The following is a 13,487-nucleotide window of genomic DNA, read 5'->3' on the forward strand; positions in this document are numbered from 1 at the left end:
GACATGAATCTGAACAAGCTAGCTGTAGCTGCAACACTGCTGGAGGATGGATTCAAGAATCAGTTGGATTACATGGAAATAAATTATAGCTGATTCTGAGTGCTTCTGATGAATCTGTATATTAAAGTTATGACTACTGTGTCCGTGTGTCCTTTTTTGGTAGTGGGCTCATGTAAAGTGTATCTAGAATGTGCCTTTTGCACATGTGCACGCAATTAATGGGACTGACATAAGACATAAAGATAGTTAACTAAACAAATGAAAAATATATTCCTACGACGACCTTTGCCCAACAGCGTATACTAACTAGCCTCGATTCCAGGCCGCAGGAAAAGCTTTTGAAGGGGCTGCATTACACAGTACAGAGCCGGTGAACAGAGCAATGAAGTTCACACTGTTGTTAATCATTAATTACAGAAGCTGATACAACACAGTCATATAATTAGAACACATAAAATATTAAATTTCTATAGTGCACAACAGTAAAAATTAATTTTAGGCAAAAAACAAAAGAACTATAGTGCACGTATATACGTAGATTTTACTACACGTACAACAGTTTTGAGAGAATGACAAGAAAATTTTGGTGTTAAAAGATTCAACCAGCTTTCACTAAAAAGTTTCAGCCTAGCAACAGCCTCCTTTCTTCCCCTCCTTCTCTGCGGAGTCCCCAACTCTGACTCCACTTGAATAGGCCGGCTGCTGATCTGTTACCTGTCAGTGTGTGTGTGAGGGGGAGGGGGTCATAATCATGTGATCTAACAAATAAATGTTAACACCGTTCAGAACTAGCAAGCTACCTCAGGAATAGATCACAATATGTCATAATAAATGGAAAGTCATCAAATATCTCGGAGGTTGTGTCAGGAGTTCCCCAGGGTTCGGTGCTGGGACCTCTTCTTTTCCTAATCTTTATAAATGACATCGATCTACATCAAAATGAAGGAAGTCTCTTGCTCTATGCTGATGATCTTCTTCTTTACCATCCTATTCAATCTCCTGAAGATTATATAAAATTGCAAGGAGATATTGATCAACTCCAAGCATGGTCTGAAAGAAATGTACTCTTGTTTAACCAAAGCAAGTGTAAATACATGACTATATCAAGAAAATTCAGCCCACCACTTCCCAACATGTGTCTCAATATCAGTGGACGTCCCCTACTTAAAGTTGACCACTACAAGTACCTTGGCGTGTGGATCTCTCACGACCTCTCATGGTCAAAACACATAGAAGAAATGTGCAGAAATGCCTGCAAGCAGGTTGGTATAATTTACCGACAGTTCTATGGCCACTCGTCACTAGAATGTTTAAGACAACTCTACATCTCCCTTGTGAGATCAAAACTGGAATATGCTGCCCCTGTTTGGGATCCACACCAAAAAACAAATTCTCACAAAATAGAAAAAGTACAAAAGTTTGCCCTTAAAATCTGCACAAAACTTTGGAATATGGACTACGACTCCCTATTAGATACTGTGGACCTACCGTCCCTTTCTACAAGAAGATTGTACCTGAAGCTATCATACCTTTACCAGGTAATAAATGGTAACTTTAAATTCCCTGATCCACCACTGGAAAGAAGAGTATGCCCTCTCAATCTAAGAAGCACAAAAAATATACAGTTTGAAAGACCAATTTGCAGAACAAATGCATATGCGAACTCTTTTTTCCCAAAGGCAATATCTGTGTGGAATGAATTACCACTGGAGCTGCAGGAAAGTACATCGATTTTGTCATTTAAGAGAAATGTACTCTGTCACTTGCATTAGTATAATACTAGTCTTTATTTTTAATTTGTACTCGCTATTGTAAGTAATATATACAGGGCACACATTAGGTTAGCGTAATATGCTACTAGTGTATCCATGCATTTTGCAGAATTATTATAAAAAAATAAAAAAAAAACACGAATGTTTATGACTGAATAAGGGCTTTCATATTATGTAATCGACATAATAATAAACATAATTATAAAAGTTGGCACACATCACTGTTACTGTGCTAGTCACTTACTGATTTCCTGTCCATTTTATTCTTAATATCCTTCGCAAGTGCCAAGAATGCCTGTACATAGGAGATGCAAGTATAAAGGTAAAGATCGACAGAGTAAAAAGATGGTAATAATATAATTATATACAACAGGTAAAGGCATCATACTGACAAGTACTAAACACGCTCATGAAAGAGGGAGCATATGCATAATTGAATGAATGAGCATGAAAATACAAATATCAAATAATTATTTCTTAATAATTGATACATACCGAATCAACGTTCAGTCCAGACTTGGCACTGGATTCCATGAACTTGACCCCGTGCTCCTCTGCAAGCTGAAAGTGAACATAGAGAGATATAATCAACTCCTTTCACTAAAACTTCTAACAAAGAGATAATTAATATACTTCTAATAATTATTATAGAGAACGCACGGATCTTCCTAATTCAAAGTGTATAACATAACAGATGCCTTCATGCTACTGATTCTTAGTGGAGTGTTCATTATGATAATCGCGGGAGATGAAGCTGACATCAAAGCATCCTACTTCAGTACATTTTCTTATTCGTTTCTAGCACTCCTTGTAATTATCACAACCATCTATTTTTTTGCGTTGATCATTTGGTGGCTCCTGGTAAAGAAACAACTCAAAACTTTGTGCATAAGCAAACTTCGGAGCTTTCGAGCTCAGCCTGATATCCCACAAATTGAAGGGCCATTTTCAAAGAGTGATATTCCACACCGATTAGAGAATCCATCAGATTACTCCTCTCCAAATACCCCGCTGATTTCTGCCCCAAGAAAGGATGCAAAGTACGGCTCAGTTGCTTGTGCTGATTCCACAAAGCCATGATGGTTGCATACTAAATCGGACTGTGTAGAGTATACTGTCAGTGTATAGCAAGCTCCCTTCATATAATTATACATACAAGTTGGCGTTTGTGCAAAGTTTTTTGTTTGTGTCTAGAATAATTGATTTAGTCGGCTTGACTGATTGAGCCATACATTTTCTCAAGGGGGGGGGGGGGGGGGAGTAATCCCAGCTCTCCTTGATTTTGCCCCAAGAAAAAAATCCAGATGATCGAGAGTATGAATCATTGTAAATGGGTGTAAAGATGTAACTGTTGTAATTCCAGCTTTCTAGAAACCACTGTAATGGATGCATATATATATGTAATCACTGTATTCCTATTCAGTGAGTCAGTTAGAAAAAAGCAACGGATGAAGCTCAAAGCTGTTTCTCCCTCAATAGGAGACAGCCTACACCTATATAAAAATATTGGATTGATTGATAGAATGGACCATGCACATGTATCCTGTATTATTGAATGATAAGCTGGCAGTGTACAGTAAATGTTATAATTATGCCTACAGGATAGTAACATAAACGTATTATATTAGACAGTTGGCTTGCCAAGCCTCTACTTCCATATCGCAACGGAACTCTCAGGTGATTCACAAACAGATTTGTTTATTTATAAACTGTTTTCAACTTCAGTCACATTTTTATCATGTGCAGGTGTCACTATATAGTGGACTTACCCCATAGAGAACAAGTCATTATTATAATCAGTCTAAGTGATAGATATGGAGTTCTATTACCTCCTAATGTTAGCACTCTCTTTTCATCTTATGATTGCTACTGCTAATTCTGTAACAGTAGAAGCAAACACTGAAGCAGTGGATAACAATACTTGCTGGACAAAGATACAAATACCCTGTGAAACTTCATCAACCACACAAACTGGTTTAATAAAAGATCTCACCTCAGAGAAATTCATTGGTTCAACGGTTCTCAAAAAACACGATGTCATGGACTGTTATCCGTGGATGTTTCGCAATCCCAGAAATGGAAAATGTGAATGTAGTAACATTCCATATCGCTCTGTACTATGTGATGTTGAAATCAGCAGGACATCCATTCTTGATTGCTATTGTATGACTTATGATAGTGAGAGCAATGAAACTCAACTAGGAAGATGTGTGTATGGTTGTGGACATAAAACAGACACTGTCTTTTATACACTTCCAAGTAACACGAACAAACTTAATTCAAACTCTTGTGGAAGAATGAACCGAGATTCAACACTGTGTGGGAAGTGTCTACCAGGATATTCACCACTCTTGTACTCGTATGAAATGAAATGCATGAACTGTACGGGAGAGAACATGACCTACAACTGGATCAAGTACATAGCAGTTGCTTACATTCCTTTAACATTCTTCTTTTTCTTTGTCTTAATTTTTAAATTTAACGGAACTTCGCCTTTGTTGAAAAATTTCATTAGTGTGTCCCAAGGAATCTTTTCACCTATTGCCATTCGAGCTTTTCTTTCTGTCATTTCAAGGAAGGCGTACATTGAGAATTTCATTAAAGCTATAGGTTGCCTTTATAGCATCTGGAATTTGGATTTCTTTCGTACAGTCATTCCACCTATTTGTGCAACGGACATCAGTCAAATACAAGTGCTTGCTTTGGACTATGCGATTGCCTTTTATCCATTGGTACTGGTTATTCTGACTTACTTTCTCATTAGTTTGCATAGCCATGATGTGCGTATAGTTGTTTGGTTGTGGAGACCTTTTCATAAGGTTTTCAGTTTAGTTAGTCAAAGCTGGGATATGGAAGGATCGATTGTGAAAGCTTTTGCGACCTTCTTTTTACTCTCCTACTTTAAAATTCTCAATGTTACTGCTGACTTGCTAGTATTTACTGGAATGTATGTACTGAAGGCAAACAGCAAAGAATACACTAAAAAGCATGTACTTTACTATGATGCAACAGTGGAATACTTGGGACAAGAACATCTTCCGTACGCAATAGTAGCTTTGTTTGTCGGAGTTTTCATTGTAATACTTCCTATAGTGTTTCTGATTGTATATCCGATGAAATGGTTTCAGAAATGTCTCAATTCTTTGAAAATTCAGCGTCAACGTCTTGACATGTTTGTTAACTGCTACCAAGGTTACTACAAGGATGGAACGAATGGTACCAGAGATTATCGATGGTTTTCTGTGGCATACTTTCTTCTTCAGATAATTCTGATTGTATTATTTACAGTCTCACAAACTATCTATTTTTATTCGATCGGAGTCTTAGTCGTAGTCATCCTCATGTTTTTACAGCTCTCATTACGACCATACAAGGAAGAATTTAAAGTGTACAACATAACAGATGCTTTCATGCTGTTGCTTCTTAGTGGAGTTTTTACTATGGCAATCGCAGGAGATGAAGCTGACATTAAAGCTTCTTACTTCAGCAATTTTTCTTATATGGTACTAGCGCTCATTGGAATTGTCCCGATAATCTATTTCTTTGCATTGATCATTTGGTGGATCCTGGTAAAGAAACAACTCAAAACTTGGTGCATGAGCAAACTTCGTAGCTTTCGTGCTCCGACTGAAATCTCACGAATTGAAGAGTCATTTTCAGATAGTGATATTCCACACCGGTTAGAGAATCCATCAGATTACTCATTACCAAATACCCCGCTGATTTCTGCCATTGGAAAGAATACAAAGTATGGCTCAGTTGCTTGTGCTGTCATTCCAGAGCCATGATGGTAAATGCTAAATAATAGTAAAGCTGACTCTATAGATTAGCAAAATGTTTAGTAGTGTAATTCCCTTCACATGCATGTTAGGCATCTTTAGCATTATTTTGTATAGTTAATAATTATGTGTGTTTATTTGCACATAAATTATGCGCATGAATGTGGGGCTCCTTGTCTTCGGTGTATCCTGTGCGATAGAGTCATGTCACAGTGAGAGCGGTTTATGCAGTTTGCCGAGCATTTTAAGGGAAAGCAGTTTATTGTGTAATGCGCATGGTTATAGCTATGGCAGTACTGTATGTATAATTATATGCCTTGCATGGGAATGTACAGAGTTGAACAACCAATCCAGACAGCACAATTCAATCCTAGCTCTTTCAAGCAACATTTCTGAGCGTATGTACATGACTGTATAAGCAACATTTCTGAGCGTATGTACATGACTGTATATACATGCATGCGTCTATTCTTGCTGAGTTAGGTCCATGCAATCGCATTCTATCCTGGAGCAATAATGAAGCCAGCAAGCTCTTGTAGTGACACCCCTCAAGACCGACCATCTGGAAAATACTGGATTGCCACTGACAGTACTAGATCTAGCTCTCATTCAGGGCTACTTTGACATGAATCTGAACAATATCTGTAGCTGCAACACTGCTGGAGGATGGAAGAGGGTAACCACCTTGACATGACCGATCCCAACCAGAGTACGTTGTCCAGATTATTTTTTTGTGAACAGAAGAGCGGAAACATTCAGGAATCAGTTGGATTACATGGAAATAAATTATGGCTGATTCTGAGTGCTTCTGACGAATCTGTATATTAAAGTTATGACTACTGTGTCCGTGTGTATTTTTTTTGGTGGTGGGCTCATGTAAAGTGTATCTAGAAAGTGAAAGCACTAAGAGAATGCCTTTTGCACATGTGTGCGCAATTAATGGAACTGACATAAGATGATAAAGATCGTTAACTAAACAAATGAAAAGTGTACAGCACTAGCCTCGATTCCAGGCCGCATGGAAAAGGCTAAATATTAACATTACACAGTACAGAGCCAGTGAACAGAGCAATACTGTTATTAATCACAAGCTGATACAACACAGTCATAATTAGAACACACAAAGCATTAAATTGCTATAGTGCACAACAGTAAAAATTATAGTTTAGGCAAAAAACAAAATGAACTAGATCTATATAGTCTAGTGCACGTATATACGTAGATTTTCCTACACATACAACATTTTTCAAGAAATTTGATTCAACCAGCTTTCACTAAAAAGTTGCAGCCTAGCAACAGCCTCCTTTCTTTCCCTCCTTCTCTGCGGAGTCTCCAACTCTCACTCCACTTGAATAGGCCAGCTGCTGATCTGTTACCTGTCAGTGTGTGTGTGGAGGGGGGGTCGTAATCATGTGATCTATACCACAAATAAATGTATATGTATTAATACCGTTCAATAATATAATAGTGGCTATTATGCTCCAAATTTTACCGGTTATTCTATTCTCCAATTCCCAAGCTATAGCCTATTATTCTCAGTGATTCAGCCCATTATTCTCATGAAAAAATCGATATTAAATTTTTCATTAAAAATCTCACAATAAAAATCAATTACTGAATTATACTTTCTTGCCTGGTATAGAGAGAGCATAATTATTGTAATTAAATGTCATAGTCTAGAACAAGTATTATTATTGTGCACATGACTGTACATGTATGTTTATGCATCTGATTCATTATACACAACAGAAACCATATGCATTTAGTATTTATTTATTTATTATGTCTGCCTTCAGGTTATAGTTGTGACACAGGCACAAGTGCCACATGGGATATATTGGCTCAGTAGTGACTTAGGCCCGAGGGCCACAGGCCTCGAGGGAAAAGGCACTACTGAGCCAATATATCCCATGTGCGCACGAGTGAGCTGTGTAACAACTGATTTGTTGCATTCCTTGTGCATTCCTTTCCGTGTACACATCACTCCTTTTATAATAAACATGTAATGAATATTGTGAGTGACTGAGGCTGAAATATAGATATGGCAGGGTCCTTTTATAGGACAACTAGTTTCAACTAGGAATGCACCAGACGCATGAAAAACTTCTTCCTACCACTGAATCTAGTGTTATACTATAAAAGGGACCGTTTCAGGTTACTGGGTGGAGGGTGGGCTTTAGGTAACTTCAGCCATACTATGCCAGTATCTAGATAGGCAGATATTGGCAGAGTGTTTCCTTTGATCTGCCCACTCAAAATGCAACAATATCTATCATGAACAAGAGGTGTTAAGTAACTCACAATCTGTCTGAGCACAGATATCTATTATTGAGCTGAAAGAATAGTGAATGTGTTATTATATTGTACTATCATTGTATACATAATTATTATAGTCTAGCTAATATTTTAATCAGGCTAGATCTAGTAAATACTCTCCCAAAGCGGGCCACATCAGCTAGCAAAGGAACTATCAAGTGAAATACAAAAACTGTAATACAAAATGTAATACATGCAAGGAGGTGCTTGCTAGATTTAAGGACGCCAGTTACTGAATTGATATGATTTAGATACGGAGTTCTATTACCTCCTAATGTTAACAGTTTTTTCTTTCCATCTTATGCTTGCTACTGCTAATTCTGTAACAGTAGAAGCAAACACTGAAGCAGTGGATAACAATAACTGGACAAAGATACGAATACCCTGTGAAACTTCATCAACCACACAAACTAGTTTAATGAAAGGTCTCAGCTCAGAGAAGTCTATTGGTTCAACAGTAATCGAAGATCATGACCTGGATTGTTATCCGTGGATGTTTCGTAATTCAACAAATGGAAAATGTGAATGTAGTAACATTCCATATCACTCTGTATTATGTGATGTTGAAATCAGCAGGACATCCATTCTTGATTGCTATTGTATGACTTACGATAGTGAGAGCAATGAAACTCAACTAGGAAGATGTGTGTATGGTTGCGGGCATTAAACGGACACTGTGTTTTATTCGCTTCCAAATAACACCAACGATCTTAATTCGCACTCTTGTGGAAGACTGAACCGTGATTCAACACTGTGTGGGAAGTGTCTACCAGGATATTCACCACTCTTGTACTCGTATGAAATGAAATGCATGAACTGCACAGGAGAGAACATGACCTACAACTGGATCAAGTATATAGCAGTTGCTTATATTCCTTTAACATCCTTCTTTTTCTTCGTCGTAATCTTCAAATTCAATGGAACTTTACCAATGCTGAAAGGTTTCATTACTATTTCCCAAGGACTTTCTTCACCTATTGCTGCAAGAGCTTTTTTACCTACAGGCTATTTCAAGGAAAACTTATATTGAGAATTTTACTAGGTAGCTTTTATGGCATCTGGAATTTGGATTTCTTTCGTGCTGTCATTCCACCTATTTGTGCAACAGACATCAGTCAAATACAATAGTTGTTTGGTTGTGGAGACCTTAATTTTCATAAGCTTTTCAGTTTAGTTAGTCAAAGCTAATATTCACGACAGTATATGTACTGAAGGACAACAGCAAAGAATACGATATAAAGCATGTACTTTACTATGATGCCGTCAAGGAGGGCCCCGGGTTTACGATGAAATACTTTGGACATAAACATCTTGTATGCAATAGTAGCTTTGTTTGTCAGAGTTTTTGTTGTAATATTTCCAATAGTGTTTCTGGTTGTATGTCCAATGAATTGGTTTCAGAAATGTCTCAATTCTTTAAAAATTCAGCGTCAACGCCTTGACATGTTTGTCAACTGTTTTCAAGGTTACTACAAGGATGGAACAAATGGTACTAGAGATTATCGATGGTTTTCTGTGTCATATTTTTTCTTCAGCTGATTATGTTCGTACTATTCACAGTCACGCAAAGTATCTATTGTTTTTCTATTGGCTCATTAGTCACAGTCACCCTCATGTTTATGCAACTCTCATTACGGCCATACAAGGAAGAATTCAAAGTGTATAACGTAACAGATGCCTTCATGCTACTGATTCTTAGTGGAGTGTTCATTATGGCAATCGCAGGAGATGAAGCTGACATCAAAGCATCCTACTTCAGTACATTTTCTTATTCGTTTCTAGCACTACTTGGAATTACCCCAACCATCTATTTTTTTGCGTTGATCATTTGGTGGCTCCTGGTAAAGAAACAACTCAAAACTTTGTGTACTTCGGAGCTTTCGAGCTCAGCCTGATATCCCTCAAATTGAAGAGCCATTTTCAAAGAGTGATATTCCACACCGATTAGAGAATCCATCAGATTACAAATACCCCGCTGATTTCTGCCCCAAGAAAGGATGCAAAGTACGGCTCAGTTGCTTGTGCTGATTCCACAAAGCCATGATGGTTGCATACTAAATCTGACTGTGTAGAGTCAGTGCACTGTCAGTGTATAGCAAGCTCCCTTCATATTTATAATTATACATATACAAGTTGGCGTTTGTGCAAAGTTTTTTATTTGTGTCTAGAATAATCGATTTAGTCGGCTTGACTGATTGAGCCATACATTTTCTCAAGGGGGGGGAGGAGTAATCCCAGCTCTCCTTGATTTTGCCCCCAGAAAAAATCGAGATGATCATTGTAAATGGGTGTAAAGATGTAATTCCAGCTTTCTAGTAACCACTGTAATGGATGCATAGTTATATGTAATCACTGTATTCCTATTCAGTGAGTCAGTTAGAAAAAAGCAACGGATGAAGCTCAAAGCTGTTTCTCCCTCAATAGGAGACAGCCTACACCTATATAAAAATATTGAATTGATTGATAGAATGGACCATGCACATGTATCCTGTATTATTGAATGATAAGCTGGCAGTGTACAGTAAATGTTATAATTATGCCTACAGGATAGTAACATAAACGTATTATATTAGACAGTTGGCTTGCCAAGCCTCTACTTCCATATCGCAACGGAACTCTCAGGTGATATATAAACAGATTTGTTTATTTTATAAACTGTTTAACTTCATTCACATTTTTATCATGTGCAGGTGTCACTATATAGTGGACTTACCCCTACTCCATGAACATAGAGAACAAGTCATTATTATAGTCAGTCTAAGTGATAGATATGGAGTTCTATTACCTCCTAATGTTAGCACTCTCTTTTCATTTTATGATTGCTACTACTAATTCTGTACCAATAGAATCAAACACTAAAGCAGTGGATAACAATACTTGCTGGACAAAGATACAAACACCCTGTGAAACTTCATCAACCACACAAACTGGTTTAATAAAAGATCTCAGCTCAGAGAAATTCATTGGTTCAACGGTTCTCAAAGAACACGATGTCATGGACTGTTATCCTTGGATGTTTCGTAATCCCAGAAATGGAAAATGTGAATGTAGTAACATTCCACATCACTCTGTACTATGTGATGTTGAAGTCAGCAGGACATCCATTCTTGATTGCTATTGTATGACTTACGATAGTGAGAGCAATGAAACTCAATTAGGAAGATGTGTGTATGGTTGCGGACATAAAAGAGACACTGTGTTTTATCCACTTCCAAATAACACGGACGATCTTAATTCATACTCTTGTGGAAGAATGAACCACGATTCAACACTGTGTGGGCAGTGTCTACCAGGATATTCACCACTCTTGTACTCGTATGAAATGAAATGCATGAACTGCACAGGAGAGAACATGACCTACAACTGGATCAAGTACATAGCAGTTGCTTACATTCCTTTAACATTCTTCTTTTTCTTTGTTGTAATTTTCAAATTTAATGGAACTTCACCAATGCTGAAGTTGTTCATTAGTGTGTCCCAAGGAATCTTTTCACCTATTGCTGTTCGAGGTAATTTTTCTGTCATTTCAAAGAAATCATATATTGAGAAATTTATTATTAAAGCTATAGGCTGCTTTTATGGTATCTGGAATTTATATTTCTTTCGTGCTGTCATTCCACCTATTTGTGCGACGGACATCAGTCAAATACAAGTGCTTGCTTTGGATTATGCGATTGCCTTTTATCCATTGGTACTGGTTATTCTGACTTACTTTCTCATTAGTTTGCATAGCCGTGATGTACGTATAGTTGTTTGGTTGTGGAGACCTTTTCATAAGGTTTTCAGTTTAGTTAGTCAAAGCTGGGATATGGAAGGATCGATTGTGAATGCTTTTGCGACCTTTTTATTACTCTCCCACTTAAAGATTCTCAGCGCTACTGCTGACTTGCTAGTATTTACTGGAATGTATGTGCTGAAGGCAAACAGCAAAGAATACACTAAAAAGCATGTACTTTACTATGATGCCACAGTGGAATACTTTGGACATGAACATCTTCCGTACGCAATAGTAGCTTTGTTTGTCGGAGTTTTTGTTGTAATACTTCCTATAGTATTTCTGATTGTATATCCGATGAAATGGTTTCAGAAATGTCTCAATTCTTTGAAAATTCAGCGTCAACGTCTTGACATGTTTGTTAACTGCTACCAAGGTTACTACAAGGATGGAACGAATGGTACAAGAGATTATCGATGGTTTTCTGTGACTTACTTTCTTCTTCAGCTAATTCTGATCGTATTATTTACAGTCTCACAAACTATCTAATTTTATTCGATCGGAGTCTTAGTCGTAGTCATCCTCATGTTTTTACAGCTCTCATTACGACCATACAAGGAAGAATTCAAAGTGTACAACATAACAGATGCCTTCATGTTGTTGCTTCTTAGTGGAGTTTTTATTATGGCAATCGCAGGAGATGAAGCTGACATTATAGCTTCTTACTTCAGCAATTTTTCTTATTCGGTACTAGTGCTCATTGGAATTGTCCCGATAATATATTTCTTTGCATTGATCATTTGGTGGATCTTGGTAAAGAAACAACTCAAAACTTGGTGCATGAGCAAACTTCGTAGCTTTCGTGCTCCGACTGTAATCCCACGAATTGAAGAGTCATTTTCAGATAGTGATATTCCACACCGGTTAGAGAATCCATCAGATTACTCATTACCAAATACCCCGCTGATTTCTGCCATTTGAAAGAATACAAAGTATGGCTCAGTTGCTTGTGCTGTCATTCCAGAGCCATGATGGTAATGCTAAATAATAGTAAAGCTGACTATAGATTAGCAAAATGTTTAGTAGTGTAACTTCCCTTCACATGCATGTTAGGCATCTTTAGCATTATTTTGTATAGTTAATATGTGTGTTTATTTGCACATAAATTATGCGCATGAATGTGGGGCTCCTTGTCTTCGGTGTATCCTGTGTGATAGAGTCATGTCACAGTGAGAGCGGTTTATGCAGTTTGCCGAGCATTTTAAGGGAAAGCAGTTTATTGTGTAATGCGCATGGTTAGCTATGGCAGTACTGTATGTATATATGCCTTGCATGGGAATGTACAGAGTTTACCAACCAATCCAGACAACAACGATTCAATCCTAGCTCTTTCAAGCAACATTTCCGAGCGTATGTACATGACTGTAAAAGAAACCTCAACAAGGTATATACATGCATGCGTCCATTCTTTCTGAGTTAGGTCCATGCAATCGCATTCTATCCTGAAGCAGTAATGAAGCCAGCAAGCTCTTGTAGTGACGCCCCTCAAGACGGACCATCTGAAAAATACTGGATTGCAACTGATAGTACTAGATCTAGCTCTCATTCGCCCTAGGGCGCTACTGTGACATGAATCTGAACAAGCTAGCTGTAGCTGCAACACTGCTGGAGGATGGATTCAAGAATCAGTTGGATTACATGGAAATAAATTATAGCTGATTCTGAGTGCTTCTGATGAATCTCTATATTAAAGTTATGACTACTGTGTCCGTGTGTCCTTTTTTGGTAGTGGGCTCATGTAAAGTGTATCTAGAATGTGCCTTTTGCACATGTGCACGCGGGACTGACATAAGACGATAAAGATCGTTAACTAAACAAATGAAAGATATATTCCTACGACGACCT

The 13,487-nt window shown here is 37.7% G+C and overlaps 1 protein-coding gene and 1 long non-coding RNA gene across 2 annotated transcripts; one reads left to right on the top strand and one right to left on the bottom strand.

Moving 5' to 3' along the window:
- Window positions 1-416: 416 nt before the first annotated feature.
- On the bottom strand, window positions 417-2,343 carry LOC135336636 (uncharacterized). The gene is made up of 3 exons (XR_010394854.1): window positions 2,268-2,343; window positions 2,017-2,067; window positions 417-714 (listed from the first exon to the last, which is right to left on the bottom strand). It is a non-coding gene; the product is annotated as an uncharacterized LOC135336636 (long non-coding RNA).
- Window positions 2,344-10,593: 8,250 nt separating this feature from the next.
- Window positions 10,594-12,872, top strand: LOC135336728 (uncharacterized). The gene has a single exon (XM_064532582.1). It carries the CDS (start codon window positions 10,638-10,640, stop codon window positions 12,129-12,131), a length of 1,494 nt encoding a protein of 497 aa, XP_064388652.1. The 5' UTR covers window positions 10,594-10,637; the 3' UTR covers window positions 12,132-12,872.
- Window positions 12,873-13,487: the final 615 nt, after the last annotated feature.

Source organism: Halichondria panicea, chromosome 5 (assembly GCF_963675165.1).
Source record: "Halichondria panicea chromosome 5, odHalPani1.1, whole genome shotgun sequence".
Taxonomy (NCBI): Eukaryota; Metazoa; Porifera; class Demospongiae; order Suberitida; family Halichondriidae; genus Halichondria; species Halichondria panicea.

Bases quoted from the DNA above. Each gene is read 5' to 3' on its own strand.
- LOC135336728 (XM_064532582.1), top strand. From the start codon at position 10,638: ATGGAGTTCTATTACCTCCTAATGTTAGCACTCTCTTTTCATTTTATG.